Source organism: Microcaecilia unicolor, chromosome 4, assembly GCF_901765095.1.
Source record: "Microcaecilia unicolor chromosome 4, aMicUni1.1, whole genome shotgun sequence".
In the NCBI taxonomy this organism is placed as follows: Eukaryota; Metazoa; Chordata; class Amphibia; order Gymnophiona; family Siphonopidae; genus Microcaecilia; species Microcaecilia unicolor.
Genome location: NC_044034.1, coordinates 2,264,700 through 2,285,962, shown reverse-complemented (window position 1 = coordinate 2,285,962; position 21,263 = coordinate 2,264,700). Strand labels below are relative to the sequence as shown.

The 21,263-nt window shown below is 45.7% G+C and overlaps 1 protein-coding gene across 1 annotated transcript in view; it reads right to left on the bottom strand.

Annotated features, from left to right (window-relative positions):
* The window catches only part of LOC115468241 (integrin-linked protein kinase), a 134,754-nt gene extending 114,282 nt beyond the window's left edge, over nucleotides 1-20,472 (bottom strand). Inside the window, exons 1-2 of the mRNA XM_030199781.1 lie at nucleotides 20,419-20,472; nucleotides 8,033-8,261 (exon numbers count right to left, since the gene is read on the bottom strand). Of these exons, the coding sequence (XP_030055641.1) occupies nucleotides 8,033-8,121 (89 nt within the window). The 5' untranslated portion in view covers nucleotides 8,122-8,261; nucleotides 20,419-20,472. The remainder of the gene's footprint in view (nucleotides 1-8,032; nucleotides 8,262-20,418) is intronic.
* Between the last annotated feature and the right edge of the window lie 791 nt (nucleotides 20,473-21,263).

The following is a 21,263-nucleotide window of genomic DNA, read 5'->3' as shown; positions in this document are numbered from 1 at the left end:
TGCTTTTTCACATATTTATAAATTATCTAGATATAGGAATAACTGGTGAGGTAATTAAATTTGCTGATGACACAAAGTTATTCAAAGTTGTTAAATCGTAAGAGGATTGTGAAAAATTACAAGAGGACCTTACGAGACTGGGAATCTAAAAGGCAGATGTGAGCAAGTGGAAAGTGATGCATGTGGGAAAGAGGAACCCGGACAACAATTCAATGATGCAAGGTTCCACATTAGGAGTCACCGACCACGAAAGGGATCTAGGACTCATTCTTGATGATACTTTGAAACCCTCTGCTCAGTGTGCTGCAGTGGCAAAGAAAGCAAATAGAATGTCAGATATTATTAGGAAAAAAATGGAAAATAAAAACAAGGATGTTATAATGCCTTTGTATCTCTCCATGGTGCAACTGTACCTTGAATACTGTGAGCAATTCTAGTCACCACATCTCAAAAAAAAAAAAAGATATAGTAGAATTAGAAAAAGGTACAGAGAAGGGCAACAAAAATGATAAAGGGGATGGGATGACTTCTCTATGAGGAAAGGCTGAAATGGCTTGGGCTCCAGCTTGGAGAAAAGACGGCTGAGAGGAGAGATGATAGAGGTATATAAAATACTGAGTGGAGTGGAACGGGTAGACGTTAATCGCTTGTTTACTCTTTCCAAAAATACCAAAAGTAGGGGGCATGCAATGAAGCTACACAGTAGTAAATTTAAAACGAATCGGAGAAAATATTTCTTCACTTAATGTGTAATTAAATACTGGAATTCTTTGCCAGAGAATGTGGTAAAAGCAGTTAACTTAGCGGGGTTTAAAAAGGTTTGGATAGCTAATCCATAAGCAATTATTAAAATGGACTTGGGAAAATCCAATGCTTATTTCTAGGATAAGCAGCATAAAAAGTATTGTACTGTTTTGGGATCTTGCCAGGTACTTGACCTGGATTGGCCACTGTTGGTAACTAGGATTTGGATTATTCTTTCCAATATGCATCACCTTGCATTTGTCTACATTAAATTTCATCTGCCATTTGGACGTCCAGTCTTCCAATTTCCTAAGGTCTTCCTGCAATATTTCACAGTCCGCACATGTTTTAACAAACTTGAATAGTTTTGTATCATCTGCAAATTTAATCACCTCACTTATTGTTCTGATTTCCATATCATAGGTCTCATATGTCTAACCCATGGGAAAACAAATGGCTTGGTGTATCTCAGCCTTGCAAAACTGTTCCCCTCACCTTGCTTTCTGCAGCTGATGGCATCACCCTTGAAAAAATCTCTCTCTCTGAATCGTTGAGCCTATTTATCTTAAATATAAATATACAATTAAGATAAAATGAAAATTTAAAACCACTCTACAGCAACTCCCTCATTTCTAAAGCATGAAAACAGCAGTAACTATCGAGGAAAAGGATTTAGGGATCATTGTGGACAATAAGCTGAAATCTTCTGCTCAGTGTGTGGCAGCGGCCAAAAAATTATTAGGAAAGGAAATAGACAATACCCCTGTACCGCTCCATGGTGAGACTGCACCTTGAGAATGGCAAGGACAAATCAAACTCGGGTATACATATAAAGTATCAAATACCATGTAAAATGAGTTTATCTTGTTGGGCAGACTGGATGGACCGTACAGGTCTTTATCTGCAGTCATTTACTAAGTTTCGGGAAAATTAGGTTCTTACCTTGGTAATTTTCTTTCCTTTAGTCATAGCAGATGAATCCATTACAAGTGGGTTGTGTCCATCAACCAGCAGGGGGAGATAGAGAGCACTGAAAAACCATAGTGCCTCATGGCCAGCTAGCTCCATCTGCCTCTTCAGTATTTGAAGCTTCCAAAGCAGTGTGACACCGCCACATATAACATGAACTTTCCTCACAGCAAATGAACGCCCCAGAACAGGAGCAACTATTCAAAGGAGGGACGAACTCAACCTCCTGTAACAGAACAGAAATCCTGAAGACTGTTTTCCAACTTCTCCCAATGAGGGAACTTATCTACAGGAAAAACTGAACATAAAACAACATCAATCATATAATGAACCACTGAGGGAGGGCTCATGGATTCATCTGCTATGACTAAAGGAAAGAAAATTACCAAGGTAATAACCTAATTTTCCCTTCCTTGTCATCAAGCACATGAATCCATTACGAGTGGGATGTAACAAAGCAATCCCTAGATAGGGTGGGAACAAGCCACACCACACGCCAGCACTTGTGCTCCAAAATGCACGTCTCTCCTGGCAGCCACATCCAGCCTGTAATGTCGGGCAAATGAGAGCTTAGAAGCCCATGTCGCTGCACTGCATATCGCTTGAAGAGAGAGTGCTCCAGTTTCAGCCCAAGAAGAGGAAATCGCTCTTGTGGAATGTGCCTTAAAGGCTTCAGGCGGAGGCCGGCCAGACAGCAGATATGCTGAAAAAATAGCTTCTTTGAGCCAACGGGCTATAGTGGCTTTAGACGCTGGAGACCCTCTGCGCGGACCTGATAACAGAATAAAAAGATAGATCAGAGGTCCGCAAGGCATTTGCGTAGATACTGCAACAGAGCCCGTCACACATCTAGCAGGTGCAATTGCCCAAAGGATTCTGGAAACTCCTCTTTAGAAAAGGAGGGCAGGAAAATAGGCTGGTTTAGGTGAAACGCTGAAACCACCTTAGGCATGAAGGACGGCACAGTACGTACCATAACTCCGGACTCTGAGAATTGCAGAAATAGTCTCGACAGGACAGCGCCTGGAGCTCAGATACCCGTCTCGCCGATGCAATGGCCACTAAAAAGAACGTCTCTAGGGTCACATCCTTCTCCGAAGCTCGCCTAAGCGGCTCGAAGGGCGAACACTGAAGGGCCGTTAAAACTAACCCCAGGATCCAGGCCGGGCACGGAGTCCGCACGGGAGGATGGAGCCGAAGCACCCCTCTGAGAAACCGTGCCACATCCGGACAAGCCGCCAGAGAGAGGCCAAGGCCTTTTTGTAAACCATCCTGCAAAAAGTCAAGTATCGGCGAGACAGAAGCCCGCATGGGTGTGATAGCTTTAGAAGCACACCAAGCCTCAAATTGGCGCCAAATCCTGGCATAAGCCACGGAAGTGGAACGCTTGCGGGCCTGTAGGAGAGTGGAAATGACTTTACCGGAATAACCCTTGTCTCTCAATTGCACCCTCTCAATAGCCATGCCGTAAGACCAAAGCGGCAGGCGTCCTCCATGGTTACCGGTCCCTGTGACAACAGATTCGGTACCAGAGGTAACGGCAGGGGAGCCTCTACCAGCATCCGCCAGAGGTCCGCATACCACGGCCTCCTGGGCCAATCCGGGGCGATGAGAACCACCTCTCTTTGATGTAGCCGAATCCGCAGGAGTACTCGCCCTATCAAGGGCCACGGAGGGAACACATATAGGAGGCCCTGAGGCCAGGGTTGAGCCAAGGCATCAACCCCGCCGAGCGAGGGTCTCTCCATCTGCTGTAAAAGCACGGGACTTTGGTATTTGCGCTTGAGGCCATAAGATCCGCTATGGGCATCCCCCATTAGACACAGATCTGCAGGAATACTTCGTCTACAAGTTCCCATTCCGCTGGGTCGATTTGATTCCTGCTTAGATAATTGGCTTGCACGTTGCTCTGACTGCAATGTGAGCTGCTGACAGAAACTGCACATGTAGCTCGGCCCAGTGGCATATCTGAGCGGCCTCTGCGGCCAGTGCTTGACACTGAGTGCCGCCTTTAGGCCACTGCTGTTGTGTTGTCCGACAGAACTCTGACAGCCAATCCTTCCAGGGTCAATTGAAAGGCCAGAAGCGCCTGGAATATCGCTTTTAACTCCAAGCGATTGATGGACCACGCCGACTCCTCGGGTGTCCAGAGACCCTGGGCATGCCTTCCCCGGCAATGAGCACCCCAGCCCTTCAGGCTGTCATCTGTTACCACCAGGTACCAATCGGGGAGCGCTAGCGGCATTCCTTGCCGCAGCATGCTGTCTGAGAGCCACCACTCCATACTGAGCCGGGCCGCAGGGAGCCACGTGAGTCTGCATTGATAATCCTGAGATATTAGAGACCATCGTTGAAGCAGGGAGCACTGCAGAGGTCTCAGGTGCGCTCTCGCCCATGGCACCACTTCTAAGGTGGCCATCATCGACCCCAACAGCTAGACAATGTCCCAAGCTCGCGGGCGAGGCATCCTCAGGAGCAGACGGACCTGGTTCTGAAGCTTGCACTGCCTTTGCTCGGGTAGGTATACATACCCCGAGGCTGTGTCAAACCGGACCCCTAAATATTCTAGAGATTGATAGGTGGGTCAGGTGACTTTTGGCCATATTGATGACCCAGCCCAGAGATTGAAGTATCTGGCTGTTATCTGATGACTGTCCACTGCTGAGTCCGCTCTGATGAGACAGTCTAGGTACGGGTGAACTCGGATACCCTCTCGCCTGAGAAAAGCAGCTACTACCACCATTACCTTCGAAAAGGTTCGGGGAGCTGTGGCAAGGCCAAAAGGCAAGGCCGGAAACTGGAAATGTTTTCCTATCACCGCAAACCGCAGAAACCTCTGGTGCGGGGGCCAAATAGGAATGTGCAAGTAAGCTTCTTTCAGGTCCAGAGACGTGAGAAACTCTCCTGGCTGTACCACCGCAATGACGGAGCGCAAGGTTTCCATGTGAAAATGCCGCACTCTCAGAGACTTGTTGACTTCCTTTAAGTCTAGGATGGGCCGAAAAGACCCTCCTTTTCGCGGCACCACAAAGTAAATGGAGTAACGGCCAAAGCCATGTTCGGCTTGAGGCACCGGGGACACCGCCCCTATGTGAATCAAGCCTTGCAAGGACTCCTCTACCGACGTCCTTTTGGCGGCAGAACTGCATCGGGACTCCACAAACACGTCTTTCACCGGGGCATTGAATTCTATTCTGTAGCCATCTCTGATCAGGTCCAAGACCCACTGATCTGAGGAAATCTTGGCCCACTCCTTGTGAAAGAGGGAAAGACATCCTCCTATAACAGGAAGCGAGGAGAAGGCCGGCGCACCATCATTGAGAGGGTCGCCCTTGAACTGCAGGCCTTGAGCCAGCTGCTGCGGAACGTTTGTCAGAGCGAAAGGAGTTCCTCTGCTGAAAACGGGCACGAGAAGTGAACCCAGCATAACTCCCAGGGCGGTACCTTCGAGCTTCTCTGAAGCAAGGTCTATAAGAGGAGGGAACCGCCTGACCCTTGGAGGAAGGCCACGGCCTGTCCTCGGGTAAGCGCTGGGGTTTAGCATCCCCCAGGCCTTTAACAATGTTCTCCAGCTCCTCACCAAATAGGAGAAGGCCTGGAAAAGGCAACTTCACCAACCTTTGCTTAGAGGCCATGTCAGCCGCCCAATGCCGTAGCCGCCACCGCCATCTGTTTAGCCGAAGCTCTGACCAGATCATAAAGGGCGCCAGCCAAGATAGACAAGGCCGACTCCATCCATGGTGCCACCTCCGCAAGGGGCGCCACTCCATCTCCGGGCTGTTCCACTGCCTGTTGTAACCAAGCAAGGCAGGCTCGGGCAGCGTACCAGCTGCATGCAGACGCACGTAAGGATAGGCCTGAAATCTCAAAGGACCGCTTTATAGCTGATTCAAGGCGTCGGTCCTGCATGTCCTTCAGGGCAAATGCTCCTCACTTAGAGGGTATAATTGCCCCATTGCCCTGGCAACTTTCAAAGGCCCCTCGGGGTCAGCCCATTGAGCTGAAATAAGCTCTTGGATGGAGTCAAGCAAAGGAAAGGCTCGAGCAGGCTTCTTAGTACTTGTCATCCTCGGATTAGTAGAGGAGAGCTCAGCACTCGCAGGATCTTCAATAGAGAGGGCCTGCAGTGCATTAGAAATCAGCGCTGGCAGCTCATCACGGTGGAAAATCCTCACCGCGAAATGATCATCCGGATCCAGTGGCAATCCTGCACCTTCCTCTGGCTCTTCAGACAACGAGGACCTGCCAGACTCCTCACATCCCGACCACGGGGGGGGGGCGAACAGGGGTGCGCCACTCTCTGAAGGGGAATCCACCCTTCTGCACTTGTCCTGCGGCCATCTGTCAGGGGAAAACGCACCTGACAGCAATTCAAGGCCAGGGTCTACTGGAGGGGACACAGGCAGCCGGGCCAATTGAGACACCTGCAGGAGAGCTCTTTTTAACATAAATGCTTTATGCAGCAGCAAAACAAATTCAGGGGAGAATGGCTCACCCTGGCCTCCCGGTTCCCGTCCGGGGGAAATGGCTCTCATATTAGCCTCCATTCGAGGCTCCCCTCCAAGCTCAAACCCCTCCGCCTCAGCGGGGGTTGCGCCATGCTGTTCCAAAATGGCGCCCGCTGCCAGCTCCCCGGAGTGGGAAGAAACCTCGCTCACCATGCCTGGGCCGGCTCTAACGTCAGAAGAGCACGATTTACAGAGCCTGCTGCTGATCTGCGCTTGCCACAACGGGAACAGCGCTTAACAACCTCCGCAGCATCGCCGAAAACGGCGGGAAATTCAAAATGGCGGATTCGCGCCAAAATCGTCCCGAACGTGGGCCCTCCCTGGAGGAGCTACCAAATGCTCTTACCTTCTCAGATCCAGTCCACAGAGCTCCGATCCGCAGCACAATCAGAAGAAAACCTCTTTTCTGAGATTGCAGCGCTTCCAGCGCGACGCTACTTTTTTTTTTTTTTGTTAACACTGTAAGGAAAGTTAGAGGCAACGCAAGAGGCAAAATTTTTGTCCACTCCAGAGGATCAGTAGCGTGGGAAAGGCAGTGAAAGGGCGAACCTATGTGCCTGCATCCACAGCGTGGGCAAAGACAGGGACAGGGCTTGCCTATGTGTCTACATCCACATCAGGGGTCGGGTAAGGCAGGGAAAGGGCGAACCTAAGTGCCTTTAAAGTGGGCACCATCAGCCACAATACCCCTGCTACAACTGGCAACAGCACAGAAGCCACCCCAGGCAGATTTTCTGAAGGAGCTGAATAAGCTGCGACCACCCTGCTGGGGAGACAGAGAATACTGAAGAGGCAGATGGAGACAGCTGGCCATGAGGCACTATGGTTTTTCAGTGCTCTCTATCTCCCCCTGCTGGTTGATGGACACAACCCACTTGTAATGGATTCATCTGCTTGATGACAAGGAAGGATTTAATTATATTTATTTATTTTTAGGCCACAGTGTTGCAGCCCCAAAGTGGCTAAATCTGTTCCTAACTCAAGTTTTACTGGTCTAACATTATATGATGTATTTTACTTTCTGATAATATATTTTTGAACATGTTCATGCTTTTCTAATTGTTATGTAAGGCACAATGAACCAGAGTTCTACTGGGGATAATGCGGGATGTAAATATCATCATAAAATAATAAAAATCAATAAATATGTAAGTGGCAGGTAGTTCTAAACGTGAGCTAATAGAATAACGCCTAGAGGCATATTTTCAAAGCACTTAGAAACCTATGGAACTTTGGAAGGCTAAGTGCTTTGAAAATATGCCTCCTAGTGTACATATTAAGGTGCCTAATGGTACATAATTTTTTCATCAAGAAAAAACATTTTTTAAAATTGTGGTTCTAATGAAATGAACAGTCTAATTCAACCCCCAAAATCTTTATGACTGGAAAAGTATAAAATCTACATTATCAATAGTAATCTTCCGTGGATTTAAATCTGGATTGAAATTAAAGCATAAAATTGTACTTTTCTCCGTATTGAGTTTTAACATCCACTTTTCCAACAAATTCATGCAATACTGTATTCTTGTGACATCAATATTAGACACTGATTGAATAAGAATACTGAAATGTCATCTGCATAAATATAATGTAGAAAGCTGTTTCCAGCTGCAGGACAGTTGCTACTGCTCCTCCTCCACATTAGCTCCATTGGGCAGCACATCTGGACTGCCAGCTGCTTGAAGCTTTTTTTTTTTTAACCACTGCCTATGTGTCGGACCCCAGGATACACAGAAGGAATAGCCCAGCACAGAGCAGCCTGCATATAGACATGGAAGTACTTAAATGTAAATGCAGGTACCAGCACTCACCCTTGGTTCAAGTCATTTTCAGTATTGTCCAGCCATAATCGAACAGCCACAGCATTGCCCTCACGACACTGAGTAAAGATGTCATCCATGTTGCCCAAGGGCACTCAGCACTTCTCGCTATTCAAGGGCAGAAACAAGGAATACAATCAGTTCAGTGGCAAAGATCCAGCACACGAATAAATCCACAACCGAGATGTCAGAGGCACATGCTCTGGTTTGTCTCTTGCACCTAGAGAAAAGAGAGGGAGACAGCCTATGATGTACTCTAATGCACAGACATTGAATAATATATTAACTACTCAAGACACAGCCAGACACTCTTCGGTGAACCATCCTGCTCTGCGGCCAACTGAAAGTTTGGGAACCTTTTACGTCTTAATAACTCTGCCATTAAGTGTTCTACAGATGTGCAACTTGCAACACTTGTTCAGAATTTTGTGTAGATTCAGAAACTGCAATCCATTTTGAGCTGGGACAAACGGTTTCTCAGCTATTAGTTGTCAAATATGGGATTACATTCAATTTCACGTAAAATGCCACTTACAGCACTGGTTAAAATGACCAATATGTGGTAATTTTGAAGAACTAATGCGTAATGATGCTAGTTATTTAGTTCATTTTTAGTTGAATCATTTTTATTGATGAACAACAAAATACAGAAATTAAACAGTTCTATTCAGAATCAGTACGTAACACCAACTTGTCAAACTACACAAAGTGCTTCTTTGCTTTGTCATCATGAATTTAATTTTCCCTCCCCCCCCCCTCCCATTCCCTTATCTTATGATTCAATCTACTCATTAAACCTCCAATTAGGCTATAATGCTTATATATCGCATAAAATCCACTGATACTGCAGTACCCACAAATAACACAATAGAAGAACATGTCAGTAACTATGTACTGCAACCCCTACTGCAAAATAGCCCTCTTTAAAAGCCTTCCCTTGCTCCACCCTCCCCCTCCCAGTTATCCCCTTTATTAAACAACAAATCTGTATCAACACTACAACTAACTCCTAGCTCCCTCTCGCTGAACTTCCCAGGCTACACCGTAGCCTGTTAATCTACTATTAAGCAAGAGGAGCTTACATTGCGGTTGCCTGAAATAAGATTCAGGCAAGGCCCCCCTTGAAACAGACTCCCTAGTTATCAACACAGCGATGTACCTTGGCTCTGATGGCCCACCACCATGACTATGGAACCAATGGGACCTTACGCTACTACCATCCTCCTCTTCCTGTTAACCTATGGTCCCCTTTCACAATAGGGAACCCTCTAGCTTGCAAGAAAAAAAATATAAGAGAAAAAAAAAAGGTTCAGAGCCTATTTAATATTAAACTCCGTGCCCTAGGTGACAGCGACTGTATATATGGTTCCCAAATGTCCAGAAATGCCTTTCGTCTCTTGGGGAAGGATCCCACCCCCCTACGCTCCATAACCATGATCTCATGAAACTTGTTCCTCCAATGCCAGTATTCTGGAGATTTCTCACTCTTCCATGCGCCCATAATAAGTTTTTTACCCATTATGCTGGCCTTGCGTATGAGCTGCTGAGCCCCTCTACCACAAGTTCTGAATACTTCGTATTTGTCCAAAATTATTCCCAGGGGTGAAAACGGAATCTTGTGCATCACCAGGGATTCCAGATATTTGAATATCTGTTTCCAAAAGATCTGAATCATGCTGCACTTCCAAAGAGAATGAAAGAACGTGCCTTCTCCCCGTTTGCACTTGGAACATAACGGGTCTTCGACACCTCCAAATTTAAACACTTGGTTCTTAGCCATATATGCTCTAAAAATTATTCTGTATTGGCATTCCCGCAATCCTGCATTTACAGAAATCTGCGGAATACGAGATATCAATTTCCGAAAATCCAACTGTAGCTGTGGTAGCTCCAAATCCACCGCCCACCTTTGACCAACTTGTCCCATGTCTTTTCCACCCTCTAGCTCTCCCAGAGCTTTCTGTAATCCCGAAACGGACAATCTATCTCCGGGGATATCCCCGAAAAAAGCTCTTAATCTACGCCCGTGACCTCCCTCCAACTTACTGGGCTCCAATGATCTAACATAGTGTGTCAACTGATGGTATGCAAATAGATGTGTCGGACTAATGCCCACCCCCAGTGCTCCCAGAGATAAAATCCTCCCTCCAGAATCCAAAACGTGTTCAAGTCTTGTGATCCCCAGCTCTGCCCATCTGCGAAATGTTGGACTGTCAGAACCTGGTGTAAACTGTAAATTCCCCTGTAGCGGAAGTAAGTCAGAGGTATCTGCTCCCAGTCCCCACAGCCCATTGAGGTCCCTCCACACCTCTCTCAAGGGGCCCAGTAGTACGCTATTGCGCACATGTTCTGGTAGTTCTGTTCTGGCACAATGTAACAAATAATATGGATGAGTTGGCCTAAATAAATCAAATTCCATATTACGTGGTGTGTAATCTTGTCTCCCCAACATCCAATCTCCTAGGTGTCTCAACAAACACGCTTGATTGTATCTCCGCATATTCGGAAGCCCCAAACCCCCCTCCCTCCATGGTCCAAAGAGACATTGCAATGTTACCTTGGGCTTCGCATCTCTCCACACGAACTTCCGCAGGTGTCTATACAACTGGCGGAAATCTTTTTGTCTGAGTCGCAAAGGCAACACCTGAAATGCATACAGCCACTTGGGAAATTCCACCATACGAAACAGGTGAACTCTCCCATGTAAAGTAAGTGGCAACGTCCCCCATTGACCCAACCGGCCCTTCATCTTATCTAATAAATTTGTGTAGTTCAGTTGATATAATTTTGTCGTGCTCATTGCGACTCTCACACCTAAGTACGGGAGGAAATCCGTCGCCCATTTAAGCGGGAACCCAGACTCCCACTTCCTCTTTACACTTGCGTGTGCTGTTAGTGCTAAGGATTTAGAGTAGTTAATCCGGAGACCCGCAAAATCCCCATACTCCTGGAACAGTTCCAATAGGGCTCTCAATGAACGACCCGGTTGTGTAAGATGGACTAATATATCGTCTGCAAATGCAGAAACCTTGAATGAAGAAGCACCCCAGGTCACCCCCTCCACCTCTGGATGTGACTCGATCTCCCTAATCAGAGGGTCCAATGCGAGCACAAAAAGCAGAGGGGACAATGGGCACCCCTGCCTCGTGCCCCTCCTGATTTTGAACAATGAAGATTGCTCCCCATTCACCCATAGAAACGCCCTGGGATTGTAATAAAGCGCCCCCACAGCCCCTCGAAACATACCTTCTATACCAACTCTTTCAATCACCTGGAACAGAAAGTTCCAAACTACGCGATCAAAGGCCTTCTCTGCGTCAAAACTGACCAACAGAGAAGGCCTTTTCCCGGCCTCTACAATTTCAAGAGACGCCAAAAGAGCCCTAACATTCCTCCCCACTGATCTACCCTTCACAAACCCGACTTGTGGGGAAGCGATCAAGTCTGGCAATACTCTAGACAGTCGATTCGCCAGAATCTTAGCATATATCTTAACGTCACAGTTTAGCAATGTTATGGGTCTATATGACCCTACTTCTAATCCATCCTTTCCTGGTTTCTTTAACACTATCACTTTCGCTATGTTCATGGAGTCCGACATCTCTCCTGTATTGGCCATCTCATTATATAAATTTAACAAGGGAAGTGTCACCCGCTCCTGGACTATCTTAAAGTAGGCCACAGTAAAACCATCTGGCCCCGGCGCTTTTTGTATCTTACTTTGTTGGAATGCCAACATCACTTCACCTTCTGTAATTGGGCCATTTAGATATAACTTTTGTGAATCCGATATCCGGGGCAGGGTATGATTAAGTAAATAAAGCATACTATCTGGCACTATATCAGTGGGCTCCCGATATAAACATTCATAATATCTTTTAAAGCGCTCCGTTATATCTTTAGCTGTCCTAAGAAGTCGACCTCCCTCTTCCCTTATTTCCAAAATGCTCTTATTACCCCCTTCCCCTCTTAACAATCTACCCATCAACTCTCCTGCCTTATTCCCATGGATAAATTATTGGTATTTATAATACATATGCGATTTCTTCGCCCTCTGATGGAGCAATTCATTCAAGGCCTGCTGTGTAGCTAGAAGAGCACCTTTCCCTTCCGGTGTCATTTTTACCCCACATCTTACCCTTTGTAAACGGATTTCTTTTTCCAATCTAAGAATCTCCTTATCTCTCATCTTTTTGACCCTGGCCCTATAAGCTATGATCTCACCCCGCATCACTGCTTTGGAGGTTTCCCAATATAAACGAGGTTGGTGTTGATGCTCCTTATTGTGGTCTGCGAATTCCCTCCATTTCCCATCTATATACTCCTTAAACTTAGAGTCCCAAAACAATTCCAATGGGAATCTCCAGCCTCCCCTACTCCCCACTTCCCCTAACCCTTGCATCTGCAGCCAGATAAGCGAATGATCCGATATTTCACACGGACCTATCTCTGCAACTGATACTTTAGAAAAGAGATCTCTGGAAATGAACAAGTAATCAATGCGTGACTGCGTGAGGTGTGCTCTAGACACATGCGTGTAATCCTTCTGGGTGGGATGTAAAACCCTCCACGCATCAATCAAGTCCAGTGTCTTACAGAGAAAAGGCAGGCCCCAAGCAGCATGACCCAAATTCGGCGCTTGCACGCCCGTTTTATCCATCTGAATATCATATACTAAATTAAAGTCTCCACCCAGTATGACATTTTTCCCCTGGTAGGGACTCAGCAGCTCTAGAAGAGTTTTGTAAAATTTGCGATCCCAAACATTAGGTGCATAAACATTGCAAAAAGTGTATGTGACATTCCCCATCTCCACTTCTGCCAGCACAAATCTACCCTCTGGGCTCCGTTTAACCCTTTTGATCTGAAATTGCAGGCCCTTACGGAACATTATAAGTACTCCCCCTTTCTTGCCTACCGCCGGTGCGCCCACTACCTGTTCTATCCAACCTTTCTGAAACTTACTATGTTCCGATGTCGTCAAATGCGTTTCTTGTAAGAACACTATATCCGCCTTATGACGCTTCATGGCTTGTAAGACCTTGGTGCGTTTGATGGGTGATGAAATCCCCCCCACATTCCATGATATTACTTTAACCATACCTCATTAGTTCCCAAGCTTCCCAGTTAAACTTGATTTTTAACACTTTGGTACAGGTCACACCCCCCAGCCCCTGGGCGTGCCCTCCCTCCGATATCAAACTGAGAATGCTCCACAACGCTACAACCCAAGTCTGCTCTGATAAGATTAAAAAAAAAAACCACATACAAATCCCCGCAACCCTCGTCTGCTGTATCCCCCCCCTCCCTCCCATTCCCCCCCCCCCCCCCCCCCCCCCCATTCCAAAAGCGTTACTTGGGTCCTCTTTGAGAACCGGTCACGTTCCCGCCCCTCCCCTCACCCCGCGACATCTTGTACCATACTGATTTATATTACCCCTACATAACACACATCTCCCTCTCTCGGAAATGAATGACACACAGTCTCTCCCTCCTCATTCTAGGACATACATTCAACCTACATTTATATTGTTCAATGTAGCTGCTTGTTTATGTCACAGCCATCTTCTTCTTTTGCACGTGCTTCAGACCAATCTATCTGTCCCTTTTCCCAATCAATGCACTGGACTGCTTCTGGAGTCCACAGCTGCGCTACTCTCCTCTGGGTGAATTGTCAACCGCTTTACAAACTCCTTCGCCTCCTCTGGGGAAGTAAAAACATGTAGCTTGCCATCATTCTGGACTCTCAGCTTGGCGGGAAATAACAGAGCAAAACGTGCTCTTTTCTCATGTAATTGCTTGCAGACCTCTGAAAACCGTCTACGCTGGGCTGTCACCGCTGCCGAAAAGTCCTGGAAACATAGAACAGTTGATTCTTCATATTGAATCCTTCCCCTCTGTCTCCAGGCACGCAAGATTTCCTGCTTATGATCATAATTCAGCACTCTGCAAATCACGATTCGTGGTCTCTCTTCCCCTTGTCTTCGCTGCCCCAGGCGATGCGCCCTTTCAATCTTAAAACAGTTCTCCAATTGATTCAGGGCAAGTACCTGAGGCAGCCATTTTTCCAGGAACCCCCGAAGATCTACCTCTCTCAGGGACTCCAGCAGTCCCACCAGCCTTAGGCTGTTGCGTCTGGACCTATTCTCTAGGTCCTCGATTTTTGCCTCCAGACTTTCCAGCTTTTTTTGCATAGCGCTTTGGGCTGCCACTTGCTGTGTGGATTGATCTTCTACATCTGACAGGCGCTGTTGGAAGCCTGCCATATCTGTTTTTAATCCTTCGAGTTTCCCGTCCATCTTTTCTATTTGGTCAGAGATCCGTTGCAGTTTTCTATTGACTGACGCCTCCAGATGGCTCGAGACTTCTGCTGCGATCTCCGCCGCCCAGACTGATCCAACCGATTCTCCCGAGGAGGCCGCGTCCGCCATTTTACTGTCTCCCACGCGGCTCCTCGTCCCGTCCTTCCTGTTCGCTTTTGTTGTCATCGCGGCTTAAACAGAGATCGCCGCTGATTTACACCGCTGGGAGGTTCACACTGCTCGATCTACGCTTTTTTGAAGGTTTTATCGCTGATTTTGATGTCGCTAAGGGCAGATGTTAGCGAGGGTCCGCGGAGCTCTAACGTGCGGCGTCCTCCCCTTAGCCTAGCATCACGTGACCCATTTAGTTCATTTTTAATAGTTTTGGTGTGGCTTTTCTTACTGGAGCACATATATTCTTTAACGTCTTGCACGTATTTCTGTACGCAAGTACTTTCAGCCATTCATTTACTGGTCTCGGTAGTATCTTCTCTGCAGTATATACCGTCTCTGACATGTTGCACTTATCTTTATATGAAAGTACTTTTCGGTGTTTAACACTGTAGTGGTTGGTTTTTCCTTACTTAGCTTTTCAGAAAAGCATACCCCACCGACCCAACATAACAAACCTGGATACCTGCGACATAACATAACCAAAGACCGTAAAGAACATATCTTAACTCTTCCTCTCCCTCTCTAAGTTCCCCCAACTGTATTTAACATACATGTACCTCATGCTATCGGAATATCACCTTGTATTTGTTCATACCGGAATCGGCTAACGCCGTTTACGGTACTATGTAAGCCACATTGAGCCTGCAAAAAGGTAGGAAAATGTGGGATACAAATATAACAAATAAAATATACATATATATTTTCACTTTTAGGTTCTCTTAGGAGGCTTTTGAAGGCACATGTGATTGTGAATGGAACTTTAAGGTAGGACTATATATTAGCTTACTTACCCTCCTGTTTACTAAGCTGTGCTAGCAGCTCCCGTGTGCTAATGCCGACACAGCGTAATCACTTTGAAAAGGGTGGTGCGGCTTAGTAAACAGGAGGTATATTTTTTTCAGCACTATATTATGCCACTTGGAGGTGTATTTTCAAAGCACTTAGACTTACAAAGTTCCATAGGTTACTATGGAACTTTGGAAGGCTAAGTGCTTTGAAAATATGCCTCTTGGTATGTTATACATATTTACATTTTTAAAGATGAAGCACCTGTTAAAATATATATTACAGAGAGCGCTGATGTCATGTCCGGAGACAGTAGCTAAAGAGATCTGCTCCGGTTCCCTGTGGACCCTCCAGTATTAAATATTAATATAATCCCCAGAAAAAAACCTCGGAAGAGTGGGAAGCTATTCCCTAAACAGACTGGGACCAGATGAAGCGAGCAGTGATGGGTTATGGCCACGAGAAGCGTGCACAAAGATAAAGTTCGTGGCAGGCCTGTGGAAGACAAGATGGTGGCACCTCCAAGCACAGTAGGATGCACAGTGTCATCCACGTGGATTGCGGAGATGTCCTCAGTAATGGAGGACCTGCTTGAGCGCAGATTGGCGCCTCTGGATACAAAATTGGAAAAGGTACATACCCAGCTTAAAGATCTGGCTGAACTATGCAGCTTGTTTGACACGCATGAGTGAAGTGGAGGATAGAGTGGTAGTGGTGGTGGAGACCCAAACCTCACTTAAAAATCAGATATCGGTGTTGGAAGCGAAGGTAGAGGACCTAGAAAACAGGTCCCACCGAAATAATCTTCGTCTAGTGGGGTTTCCAGAATCTATAAATGACAATGAGCTCGTTGGTTGTTTGGAGCGCTGGTTTGCAAAGCTCTTGTCTTCCAGAAGCCGCAGGGCCCTTGAGGATCGAGAGAGCTCATCGGTTGGGGCCTCGGAGAGAGCAGAAGGCAAGACTGAGGGTGGTCATGATTCGCATATTAAACTATGTCCATAAGCAGGCAATTTTGAACGAGTTGAGAATGGGTAAAACCCTACACTTTGTCAGGACTACTCCTCAGGGGTGGCAGCAAAGTGGAAAAGATTTACACCTATATGTCCTGCTGTATCCTACCACCCTGAAGGTTACCTATAATGGCAGTACCAGAACCTTTGAAGCGGTAGAAGCAGCTCAGATGTTTTTGGAGGCATAGAAGAGGAGCGCACGCCAGGGACGGCGAAGGAGGCTAACAAGTGAAGATGGTCTGGTTAAAAGCTTGGTATTCAGATATGAGAAGTACAGAAAGGATTTTGCTGTAAATCTGGAAGTTGAGACATGGCATTTGGCCCTAAGGTATAGTGGAGTCTTCTCACCGTGTGTTGATTTTTAATTCTATCCAATTGTAAAGGGAATGTGTGTGTCTCTTTTGAAACTGTAGCGTTAAATAATCCTTGAAACAAAGTCAAGCAAAAAACATCGGAGCAGCGTCTCATCTCTGTCACAACTGTGTCGAGTCCCTTTCTCCCTGCTATCCTTTGGCTAATAAAGTGTTTTAATTTTTTATAAGTGTCGTCTTTTTCATACTTCTTTACTTTTTTATGTATTTGTATTTTTAAATACAAATTTGATATTTTCTTGTTTTTAATTTTTTGCTTTTGTTAGTCATCTTCGCTGTTTTGCTTTTTTGTTGGTTTTTTTTGCGAAGACTGGTTTCTTCTGTTTTTTGTACTACGAAGGATCCAAAACAGCATCCACTAAAAGTGCGATGGGAGAAAAGAAGAAAACCAAGACAGAACGGAACCCCAAAATCCAAGTGAGGACAGTTATCAAGAAGTAGGTGATGATCAACAGTATGAAAAACAGCAGATAGATCAAGAAGGATGAGGATAGAATAGAGGCCTTTGGATCTGGCCAGAAACAGATCACTGAAGACTTTAGCAAGGGCTGTTTCACTTGTGTGTAGAGGGCATAAACCGGATTGTAGTGGATCAAGAATAGGAAAGTTACTAGCTGGAGACAGACATATAGACATAAACCTCCCTCCCTTCACAATGTAGACTAAAAATATTTGCCAATAAACGATGTATGATTAAAATGCTGTGTTAAGGAATCATAAGTACACTAGTATTAAAGGCCCGTTTCTGAAACAAATGAAATGGGCGCTAGCCAGGTTTTCCTCGTAGTATGTTTGAGAGAGTGCGTATGTGAGAGAGAGAGAGTGACTGTATGATTGTGTGTCAGAGAGAGATTGAGACTGGATGCTTGTGTATGAGTGAGTGCCTATGTTGGACACAGTGAGTGAGAGAGAGAGTGTTCACAGAGATACAGTGTGGTTTTTTCCCCCCGTCTCCATACCCCCCCATCCTACTCTTCCGTTCCCCTTTGCCCCCCTCTTCTTCCTCCCCCTTCCCCCCCATCTGAGTTCCAGAAACCCCTCCCACTTCTTTCCTTCTGAGTTTGTGGACCCCCCCTGCCACCTCTTCCCATCCGTCCTCTCCCCCCGTTTGTGTGGAAGGCTGCGTTTTGATTTTTGTTTTTTTTTTGGGGGGGGGGGGGGGGGGGTTGAAGTGGTATGCGACTTGTTTGAGGTGCCGGAGACGTCGGGACTCTGGGTAGTTTTTTCTTGGAGGGCGTTTTGTAAGGATGCTGCTCATACCGGGAGCTGGAGCATGGGCCTCTAAATTGTAATCTCCTTCCAGCGATATTCGTCGTCTTCGTGCTGTTCAGGAAGTGAGCGCTTGTGCGGCTCATTCTCCTCCCTTGTCCCCATGCAGTTGTTCGTCATTATTCTGTTTCACGAAGCGTTTGACTTCAGGTTACGTTGCGTAGCAGCGGTGCGGCGATCCGTTGTCATCTGCTGGTAGCGATGCGATTCGTTGAGTGTTAGTGCTCCGCCCACGACGTCATCACGTTTGACGTGAGGGCGGGGCAAACACTCATGGGCAAACTTCGATCTACACCACCACAGATTTAGAATGTCAGGTTACGTTGTGTGGCAGCGGTTTGGCGATCCTTTGTCATCTGCTGGTAGCGATGCGATTCGTTGAGTCTTAGTGCTCCGCCCTTGACGTCATCACGTTTGATGCGAGGGCGGGGCAAACACTCACGGGCAAACTTCGATCTACACCACCACAGATTTAGAACGTTGGGACTTTTGGAGGCTTCATTAGAACGTTGGAGGTGCGTTTTATATAGAGAGATAAGTACATTGAACCTGCAAATAGGTGGGAAAATGTGGGATACAAATGTAATAAATAAATAAGTATTGCCATACTGGGACAAACCAAAAGTCAATCAAGCCCAGGATCCTGTTTCCAACAGTGGCCAATCCAGGTTACAAGTACCTGGCAAGATCCCAAAGAAGTACAATACATTTTATGCTGCTTATCATAGAAATAAGCAGTGGTTTCCCCAAGTCCATTTTAATAATGGTCTATGGACTTTTCCTTTAGGAAGCCATCACATTGCCATTTACTTAGGAATTAGTATTCAAATGTACTAGAATAATGGAAAGGTTACACTTGATCATATATTTTTTATGCTGTAAACTGCTTTGGAACTTCTACATGCCAAGAAATGATCTATTAACACCAATATAAAGTGAAAGAAGGTATAAAGTGGTATAAAAATTGTGAATTAACTAGAAATTACCCCAGCATACCGAAGAGCTAAAATCAAGTGCCAACAGAAGCTCACAGCTCTATTCAACTTATCACCTAAATTGGGAGATTCCAAAGTACTGGCTCAAGGAAGAAGGAGAAATTAATGACTTCTTAGTTTAGCAACAAAGCACTGTCGAATGGCGGACTAGTGTAGTCAACAGGTCGCAGGACGACAGAGAACATGATTTCAAAGGGGGGAAAACACTATCACACAAATCTGATTCATTCTTTGAACCATGAGGTATTAGCAGAACACAAGTTATATGGTCAATGTTAAAGTGTTCAGAGTGAACTAAGATGATGCCATTTGCGTTCCCTAAATCCAGACAGACTGCTCCGCACAGAAGACTGGTAAGCATGCCAAAACCAGTCTGGGAATTCCAGTAAAAACTGGGTGAGAAGGTAGCTGAGCAGTCCATGGAGCACCATGGTGAAAGGAAAGTGAGCAAAAGGGTGCCACAATGGTCTTTGCTAGATTCAGTCCCCTTTAACATCTTTATAAGAGACACTGGGGTGAGTTAGAAGAGGAAAATATGCCCATTTGCAAACTTTTATCTCATCTGCCATAGAGTAACAAGATGAAATATTTTAAACATCTGTGCAAAATGATGAAACAACTGTAACTTTTTAATCTTTAGTCTACTAATTCTTCTATTTCACATTTCTAATATAAACTAATCATGTTCATCAAAAATAATAAATACACTTTCCTTAATTTAATAAAAAAAGAAAAATCACCTCTCCCTTAACCCTGAACTTGGCTCTTCCTCCTGTCAAAAAAATATTTCCACTCAACTCTTTCACTAAATCAAGAAAAGTTCTTTTATTTAAATTTAACACTTTCTTGACGAAATTCCCCAAAGGCAATGTACAGCCAGTCTAACCTGGACATAAATAATTACAGCAGTAAAAGAATTCAAATAACAGCACGTATTATGGGTAGGGGTTCTCAATCCATTCCTCAGGACACACCAAACCATGCTGCTTTTCAAAATACCCACAATGAGGATACTTGAGAGAAATCTGAATGCACTGCTTCCACTGTATGGAAATCTAACTCGTGGATATTCTGAAAACCTGACTGGGCAAAGAATTTCTGCTTTAGGGCATAGTAGGCTAAGCTATGCTGTGTGTTGTTGGTGGCCACACAATTATCAGTCCTGAATTTCAGACAACCCTATCCCAGAGCATTAGAGGACCTGCAGTACTGATTTCAATGGCTGAACCAAGCCCTACAAACATCACATGGCTTTAGAGATGTACATTAAAAACCAGGCCTGGCTAAAAAAAAACCTCCCTCCTGGAACAGGGTAACTTTGCAGCTCTAGAAAAATCGGCACAAAACCCGCGAGCTTTTTACTTGTCACACCATGCGTTAAATCCCAAGCATTAGAAAACCAGTCCTTAAGCAATCAGGCCCTGTGCACACGTCTTTGCATCTGGATTTAATAGCTAATTCTTTCGTTACCTTTGAATTTAAATGAGTAGCATGCTGATGTCTTGGTAATTCTTTAGACACAGTTTGCTTGTGAATTAAGGAGCAGATACAGAAAGGTACGGTAAGCAGAAATACACAGTTAATGCAAAATTTATTTATTTATTTATTGCATTTGTATCCAGTGGTGTGCTGGAGCAGGCTCTCACGGGCTCGCGAGAGCCGTTTGTTAAATTTTGAAGAATTTTGGGAGCCGGTTGTTAAAGTAGGCCCTCCATGGCTACTTTAACCACTGGGTCTCAAAATGTGGGCTCGGGCCGCCACCTCAATTCTCTTTTACTTTGCTGGTGGGGATGCTGAGCTTCATCAGCCAAGTGAATAGACTGCTGCTGCTCCCCGCTCCTGATTTCCAGCTCTGAGCAGCAGGCTGGGACTTCTCCTGCATGTGCAAAAAGTCCCAGCTTGCTGCTCAGAGCCAGAAACAAGCAGTGGGGTGTGGTGGCAGTCCATAGTATGCCTACTATATAAGGTGGAGAGAGAGGGGCATGCGTTGTCCCCCCAGTCCACCCATGCCCTGCTGGCTATGCCCAGAGAGAGAGAGCCCGTTCTTAAAAATTTACCAGCACACCCCTGTTTGTATCCCACATTTTCCCCACCTTTTTGCAGGCTCAAAGTGGCTTACAATACATCATGGATAGAGGAAATGAGAGGGGAGTAAACATTTGGTGTTACAGAAGGATTTTGGGTTGCATGGTAATGGAATACATGATAGTAATATAACAGAAGGCGTTATTAGCATTTCTGGATATATGCGGGAGTTTCACATGTTTTGGTCTTTGTGGTATATCTTGTCGAAGAGATGGGTCCTTTGTAGTTTG